This window comes from Chelonia mydas, chromosome 6 (assembly GCF_015237465.2).
Source record: "Chelonia mydas isolate rCheMyd1 chromosome 6, rCheMyd1.pri.v2, whole genome shotgun sequence".
In the NCBI taxonomy this organism is placed as follows: Eukaryota; Metazoa; Chordata; order Testudines; family Cheloniidae; genus Chelonia; species Chelonia mydas.
This window is the reverse complement of record NC_051246.2, coordinates 8,198,917-8,221,326: the sequence shown is the minus strand read 5'-3', so window position 1 is coordinate 8,221,326 and position 22,410 is coordinate 8,198,917. Positions and strand designations below refer to the sequence as shown.

General features: G+C 46.3%; 1 protein-coding gene and 1 long non-coding RNA gene across 6 annotated transcripts in view; one reads left to right on the top strand and one right to left on the bottom strand.

The window, feature by feature from the left end:
* LOC119566344 (up-regulator of cell proliferation) overlaps positions 1-10,009 on the bottom strand; it is a 34,674-nt gene extending 24,665 nt beyond the window's left edge. For 3 of the 5 annotated variants that reach the window (XM_037898977.2, XM_037898980.2, XM_037898979.2), the window contains exons 1-2: positions 9,701-10,008; positions 5,350-6,117 (exon numbers count right to left, since the gene is read on the bottom strand). In XM_037898977.2, the coding sequence (XP_037754905.1) occupies positions 5,350-5,632 (283 nt within the window). In that variant the 5' untranslated portion in view covers positions 5,633-6,117; positions 9,701-10,008. Of the gene's footprint in view, positions 1-5,349; positions 6,118-9,700 lie in introns of all 5 variants that reach the window. The other 2 variants (XM_043548969.1, XM_043548970.1) reach the window with 2 other exon arrangements.
* On the top strand, positions 6,399-18,670 carry LOC122466266. The gene is made up of 3 exons (XR_006291655.1): positions 6,399-6,681; positions 17,573-17,688; positions 18,287-18,670. It is a non-coding gene; the product is annotated as an uncharacterized LOC122466266 (long non-coding RNA).
* The last annotated feature ends 3,740 nt before the right edge of the window (positions 18,671-22,410 follow it).

The following is a 22,410-nucleotide window of genomic DNA, read 5'->3' as shown; positions in this document are numbered from 1 at the left end:
TGAAGTGCCAGCAGCCTGGATCCACTCTGGTTTAGGTGGAGCCCATCCTTCCTGTATAGGCTCCCCTTAGCCCAAAAGTTTCCCCAGTTCCTAATAAATCTAAACCCCTCCTCTCTACACCATCGTCTCATCCACGCATTGAGACCCTGCAGCTCTGCCTGCCTACCTGGCCCTGTGCGTGAAACAAGCAGCATTTCTGAGAATGCCACCATAGAGGTCCTGGATTTCAGTCTCTTTCCTTGCAGCCTAAATTTGGCCTCCAGGACGTCTCTCCTACCCTTCCCTATGTCATTGTACCTACATGTACCATGACCACCGGCTCCTCCCCAGCACTACACATAAGTCTATCTAGATGCCTCGAGAGATCCGCAACCTTCGCACCAGGCAGGCAAGTCACCATACGGTTCTCCCGGTCATCACAAACCCAGCTATCTATGTTTCTAATGATCAAATCTCCCATTACTAACACCTGCTGTCAAGGTTCCTTCCCCACTCTGAACTCTAGGGTACAGATGTGGGGACCTGCATGAAAACCTCCTAAGCTTACTTTTACCAGCTTAGGTTAAAACTTCCCCAAGGTACAAACTATTTTACCCTTAGACTTCCACTGCCACCACCAAACGTTTATCTGGGTTTATTTTTATTTGGAAAGCATTGTTTGGAAATGTCTTTCCCCCCAAAATCCTCCCAACTCTTGCACCCCACTTCCTGGGGAAGGTTTGGTAAAAATCCTCACCAATTTGCATAGGTGACCACAGACCCAAACCCTTGGATCTTAAGAACAATGAAAAAACATTCAGTTTCTGAAAAGAAGGATTTTAATAGAAGTAAAAAATAAAAAAGAATCACCTCTGTAAAATCAGGATGGTAAATACCTTACAGGGTAATTAGATTCAAAACATAGAGAATCCCTCTAGGCAAAACCTTAAGTTTACAAAAAGACACACATACAGGAATATCCATTCTATTCAGCACAGCTTAATTTCTCAGCCATTTAAAGAATCATAATCTAATGCATATCTAGCTAGATTACTTACTAAATTCTAAGACTCCATTCCTATTCTGTCCCCGCAAAAGCATCACACAGACAGACACAGACCCTTTGTTTTTCTCCCTCCTGCCAGCTTTTGAAAGTATCTTGTCTCCTCGTTGGTCATTTTGGTCAGGTGCCAGCGAGGTTATTCTTAACCCTTTACAGGTGAAAGGACTTTTCTTCTGGCCAGGAGGGATTTTAAAGGTGTTTACCCTTCCCTTTATATTTATGACACATGCCTTTTCTTAATGACTGCAGTTCCCTCCCCTGGAGAGGTAACCTCAGTGTGAGAAGCTACCCCAACATCATCTGGAAGGAGGGTCCCAACTATGGAAAGGTTTCCCTCTGCTCCTGTTGACTGCTCTCCTTCTCTGGGCCTTCCATCCTCCTTAACAGTGCAGGGGCTGTCTGACTGGAGGTGGGACAAATCTACAGTATCCTGGAAAGCCTCATCAACATACCTCTCTGCCTCCCTTAGCTCCTCCAGTTCTGTCACCCTGGCCTCCAAAGCCCGTACGCGGTCTCTGAGGGCCAGGAGCTCCTTGCACCAAATGCACACATACACCACCCACCCACAGGGCAGGTAATCATACATGCTGCAATAAACTGGATAGCCCCCAATCTGCTGCTGGGCTTCTGCCTGCAGTCTCTCCTACAGCTACCTAGGTTAATGATAGGGTTTTTGTTTAAAACAAAAAGTTTTGATTAAAGTTTAGTTTAAAGGTTTTAAAGAACGGCAAGTGTACCTCGCCCTCTTCCCACTCCCCTTCCAAACTCCCTCTCGAAACTCCCTGTTAGCAGTCCCTGTTTGCAAAGCTCAAGTCCAGGACCTCCATGTTAGCATTCTCTGAGACGCTTCCAGTTCCATGCGCAGGGCCAGTTAGATAGGCAGAGCTGCAAGGTCTCAATGTGTGGATGAGACAATGGTGTAGGGTGGAGGGGTTTAGATTTAGTAGGAACTGGGGAAACTTTTGGGAAAGGGGGGACCTATACAGGAAGGATGGGCTCCACCTAAACCAAAATGGAACCAGATTGCTGGAACTTAAATTTAAAAAGGTCATAGAGCAGTTTTTAAACTCAGGGCTGGTGGAAGGCCGACAAGTGTGGAGGAGCACGTGGTTCGGACATCCCTTAGGGGAGGATCTATTAATAGAGAAGATCTATTAATTGAGAATCTCTATGTCCTCTTAAGGACGAGAGGATGGAAAGTGATAAAATACAGGCAGGATCTGATCAGAAACAGTCAAATGAAAAAGAGTCCCATTCAATTATATTGTGTAATGGCGGACAGCTCAAAGGAGACAAGTTTTTAAAGTGCTTATATACCAGTGCTAGAAGTCTAAATAATAAAATGGGTGAACTAGAGTGCCTCATATTAAATGAGGATATTGATATAATAGGCATCACAGAAACTTGGTGGAATGAGGATAATCAATGGGATACAGTAACACCAGGGTACAAAATATATTGGAAGGACAGAACAGGTCGTGCTGGTGGGGGAGTGGCACTATATGTGAAAGAAAGAGTAGAATCAAATGAAGTAAAACCCATAAATGAATCAAACTGTGCCATAGAATCTCTATGGATAGAAATTCCATGCTCTCATAATAAGAATCTAGCAGTAGGGATATATTACCGACCACCTGACCAGGATGGTGATAGTGACTGTAAATGCTCAGGGAGATTAGAGAGGCTATTAAAATAAAAAACTCAATAATAATGGGGGATTTCAATTATCCCTATATTGACTGGGTACATGTCACCTCAGGACGGGATGCAGAGATAAAGTTTCTTGACACCTTAAATGACTGCTTCTTGGAGCAGCTGGTCCTGGAACCCACAAGAGGAGAGGCAATTCTTGATTTAGTGCTAAGTGGAGCACAGGATCTGGTCCAAGAGGTGAATATAGCTGGACCGCTTGGTAAAAGTGACCACAATGTAATTAAATTTAATATCCCTGTGGCAGAAAAAACACCACAGCAGCCCAACAGCGTAGTATTTAATTTCAGAAAGGGGAACTACACAAAAATGAGGAAGTTAATTAAACAGAAATTAAAGGGTACCGTGCCAAAAGTGAAATCTCTGCAAGCTGCATGGAAACCTTTTAAAGACATCATCGTAGAGGTTCAACTTGAATGTATACCCCAAATTAAAAAACATAGTAAGAGATCCAAAAAAGAGCCACCTTGGCTAAACAACAAAGTAAAAGAAGCAGTGAGAGGCAAAAAGTGGAAGTTAAATCCTAGTGAGGAAAATGGAAAGAAGCATAAACACTGGCAAATGAAGGGTAAAAATACAATTAGGGAGGCCAAAAAAGAATTTGAGGAACAGTTAGCCAACCAGTGGGGCCACTGGACGATCGAGATGCTAAAGGAGCACTGAAGGACGATAAGGCCATTGCGGAGAAACTAAATGAATTCTTTGCATTGGTCTTCATGGCTGAGGATGTGAGGGAGATTCCCGAACCTGAGCCATTCTTTTTAGGTGACGGATCTGAGGAACTGTCCCAGATTGAGGTATCATTAGAGGTATCATTAGAGGAGGTTTTGGAACTAAATGATAAATTAAACAGCAATAGGTCACCAGGACCAGATGGTATTCACCCAAGAGTTCTGAAGGAACTCAAATGTGAAATTTCAGAACTACTAACTGTAGTCATCTAAATCAGCTTCTGTACCAGATGACTGGAGGATAGCTAATGAGATGCCAATTTTTAAAAAGGACTCCAGAGGTGATCCCTGCAATTGCAGGCCTGTAAGCCTGAGTTCAGTACCGGGTAAACTGGTTGAAACTATAATAAAGAAAAATACTGTCAGATATATAGATGAACATAATTTGTTGGGGAAGAGTCAACATGGTTTTAGTAAAGGGAAATCATGCCTCACCAATCTACTAGAATTCTTTGAGGGGGTCAACAATCATGTGGGCAAAGGGGATCCAGTGGATATAGTGTACTTAGATTTTCAGAAAGCCTTTGACAAGGTCACTCATCAAAGGCTCTTCAGCAAAGTAAGCTGCCACAGGATAAGAGGGAAGGTGCTCTCATGGATTGGTAACTGGTTAAAAGATAGAAAACAAAGGGTAGGTATAAATGGTCAGTTTTCAGAATGGAAAGAGGTAAATAGTGGTGTCCCCCAGGGGTCTGTACTATTCAACATATTCATAAATGATCTGGAAAAAGGGATAAACAGTGAGGTGGCAAAATTTGCAAATGATATAAAATTACTAAAGATAGTCAAGACCCAGGCAGACTGCGAAGTGCTACAAAAGGATCTCTCAAAACTGGGTGACTGGGTAACAAAATGGTAGATGACATTTAATATTGATAAACGCAAAGTAATGCACATTGGAAAGCATAATCCCAACTATACCTATAAAATGATGGGTTCTAAATTAGCTGTTACCACTCAAGAAAGAGATCTTGGAGTCACTGTGGATAGTTCTCTGAAAACATCCACTCAATGTGCAGCGGCAGTCAAAAAAGCAAACAGAATGTTGGGAATCATTAAGAAAGGGACAGATAACAGGACAGAAATATCATGTTGCCTCTATATAAATCCATGGTACACCCACATCTTGAATACTGCGTGCAGATGTGGTCGCCCCATCTCAAAAATATATATTAGAATTGGAAAAGATTCAGAAAAGGGCAACAAAAATGATTAGGGGTATGGAACGGCTTCCCTATGAGGAGAGCTTAATAAGACTGGGACTTTTCAGCTTGGAAAAGAGATGGCTAAGGGGAGATATGATTGAGGCCTATAAAATCAGGACTGGTGTAGAGAAAGTAGACAAGGAAGTGTTGTTTACTACTTCTCATAACACAAGAACTAGGGGTCACCAAATGAAATGAATAGGCAGCAGGTTTAAAACAAATAAAAGGAAGTATTTCTTCACACAACGCACAGTCAACCTGTGGAACTCCTTGCCAGAGGATGTTGTGAAGGCCAAGACCATAACAGGGTTCAAAAAAGAACTAGATAAATTCATGGGAGGATAGGTCCATCAATGGCGATTAGCCAGGATGGCAGGGATGGTGTCCCTAGCCTCTGTTTGCCAGAGGCTGGGAATGAATGACAGGGGATGGATCACTTGATGATTACTTGTTCTGTTCATTCCCTCTGGGGCACCTGGCACTGGCCACTGTCGGTAGACAGGATCTTTGGTCTGACCCAGTATGGCCATTCTTATGTTCATTCATGTACATATATAATGCAAAATTTTGTTATAGTTGGGAAATATGCTGTCTCTCTCTCAGTGTTATGGCTATTACCTTTTTTTTAATGAAAAATAGAATAGAAAGAGATTTGACTTACCATGGCCAGAAGGTTGTAAATTCTGATTGGTGCCAGGAAAGAGGATTTCTAAACACTCCAGAAATTGCTGGCAGGTTGACTCCCCTTTTTTCTGTATGTGAATTAACAACTTCCTGATTTTGATCACGATGTCCTCTTTTTGATTGAAGCTGTTGTACTCCTCCTCTGTGATGATGGACAGGGCAAGTAACTCATCCAAGATGTTATCAGGGTCTCTTTGAATAAGTTGTATCAGCTCTTTGCGTTTGGTGCTTAGAATCCGGTATTTGTCACCAGTGGCCATTATCACTGAATCACAGGATCCGCAGTGATTTGCTTTTAAAAGACAGAAGACACAGGATTTGTGAAGCTGCTAGAGACAGCTTCAGTTTAGCGAGTAACGCTCTAGGAAAGTGCCTTGTCCGTGATCATGACATTGGCCATTTAAACAATTTGAGAAACGGACCCACCAGTCTCCCCTATTTCCTGTTGAAAGTGGAATGGTTCTGTAATAACTACTGGAAATTAGCTATAGCAATTCACTGGGTTCATACAAACTGGGTGTTAGTTCCCGTGGGGTTGAGAGAGGGCCAACTCCAATAATGCTGCCAAAATTGAACTGCAGTTCTGGATCACTCACACCTTCCTGGCCCGCTGTTTCAAAGGTCCTCCTTTTACTCGTCTTTTCCTTCCCAGGGCAGGAAATGAGGGGTTAGCTGTTTTGCTAGTTAGATACCAGCATGTCTATTGTCGTAATTATCAGGATTCTTGTCTCTAATATTTTGGACCCTGAGGAAGTAAATATGAAAGGCAGGGATTAGATTAGCAGCAATCCCATTTGTAAGTAGAGTGAAATACCCTCCTGGCATATTTATCATTGACATTTCTATTAAATTCATGCACATCCTTATCTGACTTGGTGCCAACATCCCATCTTTATTAACTCATGCCTTACCTCAGGTAAACTCCCAGCTGAAGTCTAAGTAAGGGCTGAGTAAAAGTAAGGTGCGCAGGATTGGCCCAGAGATTTGTATTCTAAGAAGTTTCCAGATTTTATTGAACTACAAAAGGGCACTTACCTTCCGCTCTCTGTCCCAGTCTAGGGAGATCCTGTCTAATGATAAGATGTTTGCTCGGGTTTATATAAGGGATAACATGAGACTTAGGGCATGTCTACACTTACCTCCAGAGCGATCGATCCAGCGGGGGTCGATTTATCGCGTCTAGTGAAGATGCGATAAATCGACCGCCGAGCACTCTCCCGTCAACTCCAGTACTTCACCGCAGCGAGAAACATAGGTGGAGTCGACAGGGGAGCATCAGCAGTCGATCTACTGCAGTGAAGACACCGTGGTAAGTAACTCTAAGTTTGTCGACTTCAACTATGCTATTTTCGTAGCTGAAGTAGCTCGCTCCCCCCCCCCCCAGTGTAGACCAGGCCTTAAAGAGGCATAGGCGCCGACTTCCCCTCTGCCCTGTGGGTGCTTGAGCCCCCCCTCCCACGGCCCAGCCCCTGCACCACCCTCGCCCGGCCCCAATTCCAGCCCCTTCCCCAAAGTCCCCACCCTGCTCTGCCAGGTAATTTTCTTGTAATTGTTTATTTTCAATCTTAACTAGTCCAGTGCTGTGTCTAAACTGAACTGTTTAATAACTCCAATTAAAGTAGCAAATTGTGGAATATTTCCCTTCTTACAAAAGCAATGGACATATTATATCTCTGATGTGTTCTGAAAAGTCCAGCCCTGTCCTGGAACAATGTTTTTTGGGGAAATTCAGGGCTGGGGAGAGTATGGACTCACTTTAGCAGTTGTTAACTAAGGCTGGTGGAGACCCATGGAAGCCAGTGGTATTGCAGGAAGGCTCCTGGCTCCGAAGTGTTGGAACAGAGCTGTCTAATACATAGACTTAGGATACATGCTTGTTGCAGGCATTCCAGGCAGCGAGCCCCAGTAGCAAGGCGGTGTAAGGCACTCAGGGTTACAGGGTAAGAGATGACCATTCTTCACTGGTCTGGATTGCACTTCGGAATTTCAGATACAATTATCACACTACTTATTGACTGCCTATCAGGCCCCACGGGTCTTGAACCTGGGTCCATGGAGGGCTCCACATTGTGAGGCTACACCTCATAGTCTTCATAGAAATATTGTTATGATATGAATATGGCATAACTAAGATGTTTTATGCAAGATGGGTGATGTGAGGTATCATTGGAAAGGGTATGATTTACTGAATGTGGTTATCCAATTTGTATGCATGTATCATTTCTATATCTGAGGTTAGGAATATTTACTATGTAACAATTCCAACTGCGTATGTACTTGAGGAACGCCCACCAGACAGTTGGCAATCAGCCTGGATGGGCCATTAAGAAGAACAATAAGACTTTGAAGATGCTGAGCTCCCACCTGCCTCAATTTCGTTTCTGTGGACATTACAAATAAACCTTGTCTTATGGATGCTTTGACATTGCAAGGCCATGTGATCATGTCACCTTCTACAGGAAACCATCTTGAGCTGGTACTTTTACACTGAAGGGGGTGGGGGGAATCAAACAGGGAAACAAAAAATTCCCACCATATGTCAGTCCTATTTAAGACTGGAGAGTGAGTTAATCAGGGTTGCCAGTTCTTCACTGTATCCCCACCCAGGATGACTGCTGTAAACACCTAAGACTGTTCTGGGGACAGAGGACTCAGACCTAGTCTGAGACAGGGGTCTTGCCTGTGAAGAGAAATATCTGGAAATCTTAAGTTGCAGAAACTCTCCAACCTGCCTAATACAACATTTAGGATAAAAAAAACTATTTGTAACCAGTTTCTTTAGTGAATTAAGTTTAGGGTGCATGTTTTGCTCAGTGATCTGCTTTGTTCTGTTTGCTATCCCTTATCATCACTTAAAATTAATCCTTTGTAGTTAGTAAACTTCTTTTGTTTTCTAAAACCCAGTTTGTGCAATTTACTATGGGCGAGGGGGGCAAAGAGCTGTGCATATCTTCCTCCACACTGAGGGAGGGGGCAATTTTCACACAGCAGCACTGAGTAAGGGGAATCCAGGCTGGTGGGATAGGCACATCAGTGGGACCCCAACACATCCGGTGGCACCTTGAAAGGGGGAGTCCAACCCATCACACACACACCCCCCACTCCTCAATTAGCAGCTGGGATTGGGATGTATGAAGCGGAACTGGAGCACAAGCCCCGCCCCTACACTGTGACTGGTAGAGCACCAAGACTCCTGATTGGGCTGCAGCCCCTATTTAAGCCAGAGGAGGAAAGAGGAAGTTGTCTGTACAACTGGGGTTCATACAGCTGGCTTAGTGTTTGCCTGTTCCTGCCTTCTGATCCTGACCTCCTGGTACTCTGATTAGCCCTGAATATTAGCTGCCTGCTGGTTTGTCTCTTAATCCTGATTCCTGGTAATTGGTTTCTGGCCTGTGCCTGACGCTAACCCTAGGCTAGGCTATCTATGCCCTGGCCGTGATGTTGCTAGAGGGACAGTGAGAGTAAAAAAAGACAGTGCAGCAGGCTCTTAGGCCAGATTGTTCCCTCTCAAGGGAAAACTCCCTTGGGGCCCCCTTCACAGAAGACTAGGGAAGACTGTGTGGAGTCTGTGCCCTACCCTGTGTCCAGGTCTCCTGTCCTTGCAGGTCCCAGGCAATGGGGCGACCGTAAACTAGTGCTGTTAGAGAATTTCCCACAGGGAACTGTCCTGGAAATCTCACTGTAAAGGGAGGTCCCCACTGTGCAGGGTAAAGGCTGGGGCTGTTTGCTCAGATTTACGTAGGGGGATGATGAGCGTTGTGCTGCCTTGCCCCTCGGCTTCCCGTGCCCATCTCCTGATGGGAGCGGGGACAAGGCTGCTGAGGCAGCTGTTCCGTTTCTAAGTGGGAATGGGGAGATCTGCGTGCAGAGGGTCCCTTCCTTGAGCAATCCACCTCCCTCTGTCTCTGTAGATTTCAGTTATGAATGATGGAATTTCACCCCATCCCCCATTAAGCCCTATCCTCATTTTTTAGGATTGCTGACGTTGTATTAAAATCAAAGGGGATGTGAGACGGCTCCTGTGAAAGTTAATGCTGCTTCAGGCTGTGTTCACTTTGGGGGTGGACTTACTGCTGGTTGTCAAAGGTCGGGGAGCTGCAATTCCCAACCCCACCTCCTTGGGGTTGGGAGATGATTTTGCAAAGGTGGCTCACCCCATAATGTCCCCATAAAGGAAATGGAAACTTGTGTCGCAGAGTCTCCTCTGCACCCAGATCCCAGAGGAGCATTCCCACGCCACCACCAAGCCCCTCCTGAGAACTCAGGATTTGGCCCACAGATTTGTATTTTAAGTTTTCAAATCTTTTTAAATAGCTAATAGTACTTACTCTTTTTTGTTGGAAGCGAAAGTGATCACAGCTCCGAAAGAGGTGTCTGTTCAGCTTGGTTTGCCTTGTGCGGTAAAAATAAAGAGTCAATAGGAATCTGAAAGTAAAACCATTTCAGGAAAGCTGGGTCACAGCCTTTCCGTTGCAATTATCAGAAACCACACAGCTGCAGAGTGTCAGCAAACAAAACCCACATCCTAACTGGCACTTGGCCTGATGGCCAGCACCATGAGTGTGCCCAGCTTAGGGTGCAAATTATTTGAGCTCAGTTTCATGGCACAGCCAGAGTCCACTCCTCCCCTGCTCATGACCTCTTCCCAAGCATCCGCTTGTGGCCCGAGTCTATCTGCAGCACCCTGCCATCCATCTCTCCCTCCTCTGGGCTCTACAGCTGCACTCACAACAGATCAGTCTCGCAGGCCCTTTCAGGCGGGTTTTATTTATTTTCCAAGAGACAACAAACCAAAAGGAGAAGAACAGCATAAGGCAATTTTGCTGCTGGCCTTAGTCTCTGCTCTCGGGGTCTTTCCTCCAAGGTTATTGCCAGACTCTGTCTCTAGCCTTCCTTGCTGCTCCTTCCTTTCTCTGCAGCTCCTGCAACTCCCTCAGCCACTTCCCCTTCTGCTCCCCGCTGATCAGTAAGAGAATCCGCTGATCCCTGTTCAGGTGGGCCTTCTTAGCCGCTAGGGTTCGCTGAACTCAGACCTCCAGTCCTTAAAATGCCAAGCCACCCCATTACAGGGCTATTTACAGGGACAGGCCATCATCAAAAACCTAGTCCTTTTCTACGTCACCTCCCACCCTCTCTGCTTCACCAGCAAAGCGAGCACCAATACCATGTGTTTCTTTCTCCCATTCCATTTCTTGTGTGTTTTCAAATTGCTTCCTCTGCATGGAACATCCTCACCACGCAAGTTCCCCAAGGCACCACCCTTTCTTTATTAATAATAAATAATAATAATAATAATAAATAATAAATGACTATTCATCGAAAGAAAGAAATTAGTAGTCCTTACGTATCCTGCTTTCTCTGTATGTGTCCATCTTCCTTAGATCATAAGGTCTTTGTATTAGGGAGCGTCCTTACTCCTTCTGTCTTGTAAAGCACACATGATTGGTACTGAACAGATAAATAATGGATACATCACCAAAAAACAAACAAAAAACAAACCAAAACCCACCTTTGTCATAAAGGTTGGTCTCCTCAGTAAAGTAAGCCATAAAAATTAGGACTAAGGCTATGAAGTCAAGTACTCTCAAGTTAGGAAATACCAGAATGGGTATTGCCCATGCAACATTAACTCTGCAATAAATGAGGCAGGGATCCTGCAGACAACAGACTCCTTCAATACACAGCCCCAGAGCAGAGAATTCTGTGCACTGAATAAGGCAGGGGTCGCGAGGGAAAAAAATAACATGGGATCATATAATTAACGTCTGCATCATCGGGCAAAGGCACAAAAGGACTGAATTAAGGGTGCCAGGGCAACACTTATTTGGACATTTGCTAACCTGAGAATGCTAAACTTTGTAACCTTTTAATCCTTTTTAAAACCTTGACTTTGTATTTCCTAATTATTTGATGGTTTAATTTATTGATGAAAGCTAACCTAAGAAGCGTTAAATGAAGGGTTTTTGGTTTCTTAATTTCCTTCGTTTTTTAATAGAAAGAACATCAATTATATATGTGCTGTTTAAACAATGAAGCTCTTACTCATCTGTTGTTTTCAGTATATATTTTATTGCCATTCTTATCTTTGTGAAGGTCCCTTTTCACCACTCAGTGCTGTGTTGATCAGAGTATAGAGAGTAAATAAATTAAACTGTATTAAAATAAAACTCATTTTATGCAACTTCAGTATCAGTGAAAGTTCTAAGCTCTAATCCTCAATTTGTAAGAAGCAGATAAACAAAATCCAAGTAAAAGAGCAGGAATTTTGCTTCTTATTTTCACTGAGCCTTTACTAAGGAAAGTAGCAAACAATTGCTCTTTGAAAAGAAACACTGTACAGTACCACAGTACAAACCCAAAGGAGCCCAGCAGGAGACTGTCCTGCTTCTCCAAATCTGGTCCTGTTTCATTACAAACGTCCTTTCTGTGATGATGTTCTGGTAAGAAGGGGGCAATCAGTTGTCAAAGGTAGCTGTTGCCATGGCAGCCAGGGGGCTAGTCATTCTCCCCAAGTATGACAGGGAGCTGGAGGCAGGGAGTGCTGAGTGGTGGATTATCTCTGATGTCACAATGCTACTGCTCAGGCAGCACCAGTGGGCAGCAAATGTGCAGTGTGTGTGTCTGGGGGCGGGGGGGGGGGCAGGCTTTCCCAGTGCTCCTGTTTCCCCAAATTTCCTAAAGAAACCTACAGCATAACACCGAATGCACATTGTTCCACACACATGCTAATTAGTAGCTGAAATTTGATTCGAATTCCCGATGGCATGTTTAGAAACCAGTGTTCCAAAACAAGGAGAGACCTTGTAAAACAGAAAATTTGGATGCTCTGGTGTATTTGTGGTTGTGTTAAAATTGAATACTGTGACTTTAAATTTTAGGCACGGTTCCTGGACCTACTTGCATGCTAAGCAGCTCAGTGGGGGTGTAGCAGCAGTCAGTCAGCAGGTACCCAGTGAATTGTGCCTCTCTGTTATAGGCAGAAGCTTACATTCTCTCCCTCTGATTTTTGGGTTCTTATGTATTATTGTTCTGGTCTTAAGAAACAAATTAGTGAGACATTGCAAACTTCCAGCAAGAATCATTTATGTTTTTCTCTAACTTCTCTGCTTGTGTGCCAGAAAACCTAAAAGACACAATCTCATAAAAAAATGAAATAAAATTTTGCAGCCAAAAGTCCTAACTTCCCCCATACTAATTTTCCCCTACTCTTACTGACACCTTCTGGTCAACTGTTTGAAATGGACCACCCTCATTACCACGACAAAAGTGATTTTTCCTTCCCTGGTATCCTACTCTTAATTAAATTGTCTCGTTGGAACATGTCCATCTCAATGATATTTCGTTTGCTGGGAGTCCCAACCAAAATGGGATAGTGGGGGAGTTCAGAGGTTGTTGTAGGGGGGTCACAGCATTGCCACGCTCACTTCTGTGCTGCCTTCAGACCTGGGCTCTGAGGGCAGCAGCCAAGAATCTTTCTGAAGTTAGAGGAGGTTCTAAGATGTGCGGATGGGTCCCTGCTGCTGAGAGCACCTCAGCTGGGGGCTCCTACCTACTAGTCCCCTGGCAAATTAAGGCAAGGACCAATTTGGGGGCATCCAGAAAAATGGACCCCTGAGCCCCAGAAGAAACTGCAAGGGAAGCCCTGAGCCCCAGCTGCAGATGCTGGGCAGACACCCAGAGTGCCGAGAGCAGTGGGGAGGGGCATGAAAGTCCTGAGCTCAGCACCCCAGCCTTGGCTGCAGCCACAGGGGTCAGAATCCCTGAGCCCAGACACCCAGAGACGTGGCTGGAGCAGAAGTTGCCAAGGCCAAACCCCTGAGCCCAACGCCGGGCTGATGCAGTGCACTCACTTCTGCATGCTTCTGGTGCATCTGATATCCCCAGCCCAGCAGACAAACAGCTAGGAGGCCCCTACTGGGTTCTCCTGGCTGGAGGGATCCCAGCAGGATAGGGAGATCGGATTTCACGGGGCAGGGCTACTTCGATCTCGCCAAGAAAGGCACAACAAGAACCAACAGCTGTCAGTTGAAGCCAGAGAAATTCAAATGAGAAGTAAGGCACATATTTTTGACAGTGAGGGAGACTATCCACTGGAACAAACAGAAAAGGAGGACTTGTGGCACCTTAGAGACTAACACATTTATTTGAGCATAAGCTTTCGTGAGCTACAGCTCACTTCATTGGATGCATTCAGTGGAAAATACATTGGGGAGATTTATATGCACAGAAAACATGAAACAATGGGTGTTACCATACGCACTGTAAGGAGAGTGATCAGGTAAGGTGAGCTATTACCAGCAGGAGAGCAGGGGGAGAAAAAACCTTTTGTAGTGATAATCAAGGTGGGCCATTTCCAGCAGTTGACAAGACCGTCTGAGGAACAGCGGGGGGGGGGGGGGGGATAAACATGGGGAAATAGTTTTACTTTGTGTAATGACCCATCCACTCCCAGTCTATATACAAGCCTAAATTAATTGTATCCAGCTTGCAAATTAATTCCAATTCAGCAGTCTCTCATTGGAGTCTGTTTTTGAAGTTTTTTTGTTGAAGACTTGCCACTTTTAGGTCTGTAATCGAGTGACCAAAGAGATTGAAGTGTTCTCCAACCAGTTTTTGAATGTTATAATTCTTGATGTCTGATTTGTGTCCATTTACTCTTTCACATAGAGACTGTCCAGTTTGGCCAATGTACATGGCAGAGGGGCATTGCTGGCACATACCACATTGGTAGATGTGCAGGTGAACGAGCCTCTGATACAGTGTGGCTGATGTGATTAGGCCTTATGTTGGTGTCCCCTGAATAGATATGTGGACACAGTTGGCAATGGGCTTTGTTGCAAGGATAGGTTCCTGGGTTAGTGGTTCTGTGGTGTGGTGTGTGGTTGCTGGTGAGTATTTGCTTCGGGTTGGGGAGCTGTTTGTAAACAAGGACTGGCCTGTCTCCCAAGATCTGTGAGAGTGATGGGTCATCCTTAAGGATAGGTTTTAGATCCTTGATGATGCGTTGGAGAGGTTTTAGTTGGGGGCTGAAGGTGACGGCTAGTGGCGTTCTGTTATTTTCTTTGTTGGGCCTGTCCTGTAGTAGGTAACTTCTGGGTACTCTTCTGGCTCTGTCAATCTGTTTCTTCACTTCAGCAGGTGGGTACTGTAGTTGTAAGAATGCTTGATAGAGATCTTGTAGGTGCTTGTCTCTGTGTGAGGGGTTGGAGCAAATGCGGTTGTATCATAGAGCTTGGCTGTAGACAATGGATCATGTGGTGTGGTCTGGATGAAAGCTGGAGGCATGTAGGTAAGCATGGCGGTCAGTAGGTTTCTGGTATAGGGTGGTGTTTATGTGACCATCCCTTATTAGCACCGTAGTGTCCAGGAAGTAGATCTCTTGTGTGGACTGGTCCAGGCTGAGGTTGATGGTGGGATGGAAATTGTTGAAATCATGGTGGAATTCCTCAAGGGCTTCTTTTCCCTGGGTCCAGATGATGAAGATGTCATCAGTGTAGCACAAGTAGAGTAGGGGCATTAGGGGATGAGAGGAAGCGTTGTTCTAAGTCAGCCATAAAAATGTTGGCATACTGTCGGGCCATGCGGATACCCATGGGAGTGCCACTGATTTGAAGGTATACATTGTCCCCAAATGTGAAATAGTTATGGGTGAGGACAAAGTCACAAAGTTCAGCCACCAGGTTTGCCATGACATTCTCGGTGATACTGTTCCTGATGGCTTGTAGTCCATCTTTGTGTGGAATGTTGGTGTAGAGGGCTTCTACATCCATGGTGGCCAGGATGGCCTTTTCTGGAAGATCACCGATGGATTGTAGTTTCCCCAGGATGTCGGTGGTGTCTTAAAGATAGCTGGGAGTGCTGGTAGCGTAGGGCCTGGGGAAGAGGTGGATTCTCTGTTTCCTGGTATCCTCACATCACAACTGGTTATCATTCTGGATGGTGCCATGGCACCTTTTCGTGAATTACAAGAAATTGGGCTTAATATGGTGGTAAGCGTGTGAAATTTCATAGCCAGTGAAATAGAGGCCGGATTAGGAGATCAAATAGTTTCACAACCGAAGCCTCTATGAAAAACTCAGTGTGGGGTGAGGCATAGACTCTGCTGTTTTACTGGATGGCCTGCTTGCTCCCCAGAATCAATAATGAGCAAGTGGGGTGATCCGGGGTGCAGCTCAAACATCCAGCCGGGCTGGCCAGGGGCAGACATCAGGCCTGCAAGGGAAAGGTGAGTGTGGCAGTGACTTCACAAAGGCCTTTGGCAGGAACTCAGCCTATTGGGCAAAGATGATGAGGCGGGTGTGACCTCACAGAGCTCCCTTGACAACAGCCCGGCAGGACAGGGATGCGGGGCAGGGGGAACCTCGGAGACCCCTGTAGCCTTGCTGCAGCAAGCCTCCATCTCGCGGTCTCTCCGTGAGGACCAAGAGACGGTTGGTGTGGAGGAGATTCTCTGAGATTGTTTTCATTACTGTATTGATTGTGTGGAAAGAAATCGTCATCTGCGTAGAAGGTAAGAAAAAATATAGGCTCTAAGTAGAAGATGGGGGACTCTATCCTAGCAGATTCAAAGGCATCCCCACCCTCCCAGTGAAAAAGTTTTTCCTAATATCCAAGCCTTCCACACTGCAACTTGAGATCATTGCTCCTTGTTCTGTCATCAGCCAGCTCTACGAATTTCATGAGAATCAAACTTTCATTAGGAAAATAATTCAAAAAGACAAAGACAAAAAACGTGAAGTGAAATCAATCCATCCTGATCTTCAGTGTCTGGGGGGTGTGGGCCTCGGAGGCCAGACTGAGACCCTCATTGGCTAGGGACACCCAGGAAGCCAGTAAAAAAATTCCAGTCCTCTTAGCAACCAAGCCTCCATAATCCAAGGAACACCTGAGGGCTGCGGGAGACAGAGGAGTGCTGAGACTGTCTAACTCCTGATTGAAAATACAGAGATGTGTTATTGGCTTTGGATGGGGGACAAGTAGCAAATCCGTTGGGGTTCTTGCCCCAAACAACAATCACCCATTGTCCTTTAGAGCACAAGGGCTCTAACACGCCTGACGTGCTCAAATCTCTTGCCTGCTAGGACTTAGAGAATTTTCTCCATCCCTATGATACAGAGGGAAAGAGAAAAGAAGTGACCTCTCTTTGGTCACACACCAAAGTCATGCTGGAGCTAGAAAGAGAAGCATAAGAAAAAAAGTTGTATGAAAATGTTTTGCATTTAAAACTGATTTCTTAAACAAAGGACATTTGAAGTGTGGTTGGTGAACTAAAATGATACGTTCTGGTTTCCACGTGTTTCTAGATTTATGAACTAGTATATCCATCCCCTCACACCTAGTTTTTATCCATAGATTGAGGGAGGAAAAGAAGTTTGCCTGTTTTGTGAACTCCCAATGGCTTTCTTGAATTTCAACGAACGAGTCATTGAACTGAACTCTTTGAATAAACTGAAAAGAAGACAATATTTACTGCACCTTCCAAGGAAGCTATTGCTGTCCAAAGCTGGGTTAGCATTTCAGCTACCTTTGCTTCCAGGGCTTTAGCTATCACGTCAGTGGTGTGACTCTCTCAAAAACTTGGCAGTGAACATGTTCCACTTCATGTTATTTTTTCCTCTTCTATTTAAATTATTTAAGAGGTTGTCATAAATTTCTCCCTTAATTTAAAATAGATGATTTTTTTTTGTCAAGCTGGGCCTTACAAATCTCTAAGGATGAAGAGTCTACCACCTCCATAGGTCACACTCAGGGCCAGGGAGACTGGGAATAGAAGAAAATCACCAATGAAAACCAGGAGTCCAGACTCCCAACCCCCTGCCTCAGTCACAAGAACAGGTCACACTCAGAGCCAGGGAGACTGGGAATCGAGTCCCGCTGGCACTTCCCAGCTCTGGGAGGGAGTGTTCCTCTAGTGGTTAGTGCGGGAGCCTGGCCAAAGGCTCCATCCCTGGCTCTATCCCTGACTCCCTTGGCGACCCTGAGGCAGTGGCTTCTCCTGCCCAGGCCTCTGTTTCCCTCACTGGGGCTGGGGACACTCCCCTACAGCCCTTGGGTCATCACGCTTCAGGAATGTGCTTGAGGTACGAGGAGACCTGGAGATGGGAGGTGTGCTGCTGGCCACAGGTCAGTGTTGTGAACCCCCGGTTGCTAGGCTGAGTTTATCCATCCCCTGGCAATAAAACATCATCTTGTTTTCACAGCCACTTTCGATCTCCAGGCTTCTACTCCCTGCTCTGCTGGCAGGGCATTGGGCAGCACCCTTTCCAGACCACCTGGGTGCAGGAGATCAAGGAGGAGGGCAAGAGACTAGGCATCAGTGAGTATCTGCCACCCAGCGCTTTCCCATCTAGAGCAAGTGAGTGGAGTTCTCCAGAGCCATCCCCAGTGTGGTGGGAATGGGCCAGCAAGAGGGCTCCCAGCCCTTCCCTTGCAGGAGACTGTTCCCCACGTCGAGAGTCTTTGGGGAGGGCAGAACCTGCCAGGCGCTGAACACCCACAACCGCAATCAGTGAAATCAGTGGGAACTGAGGGTGACTCCTGCCTCCCAGCATTGGCACCTTGTGAACTTTCACTGGGGACTGTCCGGGTGCTGCTCTTTCCCTGGCTGGGGAGGGAGCGGGGCCTGGAGGGAGGGAGGAAGCTGCTTGTCCAAACAAACAGAGAGCCCCACTGCTCTGAAAGGACGAGACTCCCCTGGTGTCACAGGGCCCCAGGGGTGAGGGGGAACGTTGGGAGCAGCCTGTGCTGTGAGCTGCTGCCAGTGGGTGTGGACGGCAGCCCCCGTGCCCTAGGGTGGGGTGTGTGGTGAGGAGAAATTGCCTCAGCGGAGGGGAGGTGGACGGAGGAACAGGCAGGCACATTAATGAGAGGCTGCCTTGAACCCAGACTCATGGCTGCTCCCCACTCATTCCCAGGATGCAGCGACTGAGGCGGATGCTGAGGAGGAAGGCCGGGCTGGTGGCTCCGGAGCCGGTAGGGAGCAGCGGCCGGCTTTCCCAGGAGGAGAGCAGCCCCTCTGTCCCCGCGGGCGGGGAAGAGGCCAGTGGCCAGGCGAGGAGGAGGAGCTCCCTGGCTTTCTGGAGGAGGAGGAAGACACCAGCTCCCTTAGCATGCCCTGAGGCCCCTTCTGGTCCCAAATGGAGGTGGCCCAGGGTGATGCTATGTAGGAGGGACCCAGGAGAGGGTGGGTGCCTGGGAAGGCGGCTCTGGAGCTTCCTTTACAGGAAGCAGAGGAGCCAGGAGCCGCACCCCAGTGCCCAACCGGAGCCATCCACCAGTCTGGCCACTGAGGAGCCCCCAGCCAGCCCAGAGCAGGAGCTGGGCGACTCTGGCACGGGGACCAGCAGCTCCTCCTTCTCCCAAGGGGCCAGCAGCCCCTCCGTGGGGTTTGAGAGCCCTGCGGCTGAAGGCTCCCTCTGTGCAGGTGAGGGGAGACCCACGGGACAGGGGGGAGGACAGGGGCAGTGGGGGACTAGTAACACCCTGTCAAGGTTTCTTCCCTACTCTGATTTTTACAGTACAGAGGTAGGGACCTGCATGAAAGACCCCAAGCTTATTTTTACCAGCTTAGGTTAAAAAAACTTTCCCAAGGTATAAACTTTGCCTTGTCCTTGAACAGTCTGCTGCCACCACGAAGCGTTTTAAACAAAGAACGGGGAAAGAGACCACTTGGAGACGTTTTCCCCCAAAATATTTCCCCAAACCCTACACCCCCTTTCCTGGGGAAGGCTACATAATAATTTTTACCAATTGGTACAGGTGAACACAGACCCAAAGCCTTGGATTTTAAGAACAATGAAAAATTAATTAGGTTTTTAAAAGAAGAATTTTGATTAAAGAAAAGGTAAAAGAATCACCTTTGTAAAATTAGGATGGTAAATACCTTACAGGGTAATTAGATTTAAAACAGAGAATTTCTTTAGGCAAAATCTTAAGTTACAAAAAGACACAAAAACAGGAATATACATTTCCTTCAAAGTTAGTAACAGCCCGTTTGTTGAGCCATTTATGAAACAGATTTGTTATTTGGTTTACATAAGCCACATTAGTTCAGGCCTTTTTTTAAGGGTTTGAAATTTTACTTTGTAAGTTTTAGGTGTAACTTGAAATTGGCGATTTGGCTGTATTGCGGTACAAATCGCCTGTAATATCTGGCCAAGCCTAAGAAGGATTGGACCTGTTTTTTTTTTTACTTTGGGACAGGCCACTTTTGGATAGTATTCACTTTGGCCTGTAGGGGATTGATAGTTTCTTGACCCACCTGATGTTCAAGGTAAGCTACTCTGTTTAGGCCTATTTGACACTTTTTAGTCTTAACAGTTAGTTTTGCCTCCCTTATGCGCTTGAAGACTTTTTGTAGATGTTCCAGGTGTTTTGCCGAGGATTCCAAAAATATGGCCACATTGTCAAGGTCTGCGACTGCACATTTTTCCAATTCCGCTAGGAGACCATCTACAAGTTCTTGGAAGGTGGCAGGTGCATTCTGCAGCCTGAAAGAGAGCACATTAAATTCATACAGCCCGACATGTGTGATGAAGGTTGACCTTTTCTTGGCGGATTTATTTAGCCGTACCTGCCAGTACCCCTTGGTTAAGTCCAAGATAGGGATGAACTGGGCCCGTCCCAGTTTCTTCAATAGTTTATTTGTTCGTGGCATTGGATAGTTGTTTGGGAGCATTACAGCATTTAGCTTATGGTAGTCCATGCAAAAACGTATTTCCCCATTTGGGTTGGGAACTAGAACCACTGGAGATGCCCATGCACTGCCAGAGGGGCGGATTACACACATCTGTAACATATCCTGGATCTCCTGTTCTATAGCAGTTTTAGCTTGAGGAGACACCCGGTAAGGTTGGGCTCTAATTGGGTGAGCATCACCTGTGTCAATGGAGTGGTATGCCCGTTCAGTCAGTCCTGGGGTGGCTGAGAATGTCGGCGTGTAGCTAGTGCACAGCTCCTTGATTTGCTCTCGCTGCATATGCCCAAGGGTCATGGAGAGGTTTACCTTTTCCACACCACCATCACTTTTTCCTTTGTAGTAGACACCTTTAGGCCACTCAGCGTTATCTCCTCCCTGGGCTGTAAACTGACAAATCTTTAATTCTTTGGAATAAAAGGGCTTTAGAGAATTAATATGGTACACCTTAGGCTTTCGGTTGGAGGTGGGGAATGCTATGAGATAATTAACAGCTCCCAGGAGCTCTTGGACCATTAATGGCCCTTCCCACAATGCTTTTATTATGTGGGCCTAGAGTGCCTTCAAGACCATGACCTGGTCCCCTACATTGAAGGAACGCTTTCTGGCATGTTTATCATACCAGGCTTTTTGCTCTTTTTGAGCATCCTGTAGGTTTTCTTTAGCAAGGGCTAAAGAGGTTTGGCAGGTGTTTTGTAGGTTGGTTACAAAGTTCAGAATGTTAGTTCCTGGAGAAGGTGTAAACCCTTCCCATTGCTGCTTTACCACTGTAATGGCCCCTTAACCTCGTGGCCATATACAAGTTCAAATGGTGAAAACCCTAAACTGGGATGTGGTACAGCTTTGTAGGCAAAGAGCAACTGCTGCAACAGTAGGTCCCAATTATTGGAGTGCTTATTTACAAATTTATGTATTATGGCCCCCAAAGTTTCATTAAACTTCTCCACCAGGCCATTTGTTTGATGGTGGTAAGGAGTGGCAACCAAGTGGTTCACCCCATGAGCTTCCCAAAGGCATTCCATAGTTCCTGCCAGGAAATTAGTTCCTGCATCTGTAAGGATGTTGGAGGGCCAACTTACCCTGGCAAAAATGTCTGCTAGTGCCTGGCACGCACTTTTAGCCCTGGGGTTGCTTAGAGCTACTGCTTCCGGCCATCGGGTGGCAAAATCCATGAAAGTCAGTATGTACTGCTTTCCTCTGGGTGTCTTTTTTGGAAAAGGACCCAGAATATTTACAGCTACTTGCTGAAATGGAAGCTCAATGATGGGGAGTGGCTGGAGAGGGGCTTTGACCTGGTCTTGGGGTTTTTCCACTCTGTGGCACACCTCACAAGACCGGACATAGGTAGAAACATTCTTGCCCATTCCCTCCCAGTGGAACGACTTTCCCAAATGGTTTTTGGTTCTGTTCACCCCAGCATGGCCACTAGGATGATCGTGGGCTAAGCTTAATAGCATTACCCGGTACTTAGCTGGAACTACCAACTATCTCTGAGGAAGCCAGTTTTCCTCGTATCCACCAGAAAGAGTTTGCTTGTATAAAAGTCCTTTTTTTACAACAAACCTGGATTGATTCGAAGAGCTGAGAGGCGGTGGGTTGCTCCGTGCCACCGTCCAAGCTCTCTGGAGGCTTTGATCTGCTTTCTGTTCGGTCTGGAACTGTTCCCTTGACGCTGGAGACATCAGTTCCTCATTGGATTGTGGACCTGGGCTTGGTCCCTCTGGAAGCGATGCAGGTGATGGGGCTGTTTTAGTTGACTGTGAACCGCTCTTCGCTGGTGCACTATGTTGGGGTTTAGGCTCTGGCTGAGCCTCTTGTGTAGGGTTATCTGCTGCTGCCAGTGCAAGTTGGGTGGGGCCCTCTGGTGTTGGGGTTGCAAGTACTGGATTCAGTGCTGGGAATGGTTCTGGTGCTGGTTTTTTTGCCGGTTCCAGTTCTGGGACTGGCTCTGTCTGGGTCTCTGTGACTGGATTCACTACTGCTGTTGCAGACATTGGTATGGGGTCCGGATCCAACATCTTTGAGTGGGTCCTGGTAGAAGTCTCCGGAACAGAGCTAGGTGTGACAGCTTGCTTAGCCTGGCTGCGGGTGACCATTCCCACCTTCTTGGCTAGCTTCACATGACTGGCCAAGTCTTCCCTCAACAGCATGGGGATGGGATAATTATCATAGACTGCAAAAGTCCACGTTCTTGACCAGCCCTTGTACTGGACAGACAACTTGGCTGTAGGCAAGTCAAAAGAGTTGGACTTGAAGGGTTGAATCGTCACTTGGACCTCTGGGTCGATTAAATTGGGGTCCACTAAGGAAGCATGGATAGACAACACTCCGGTGTCTCTCCAT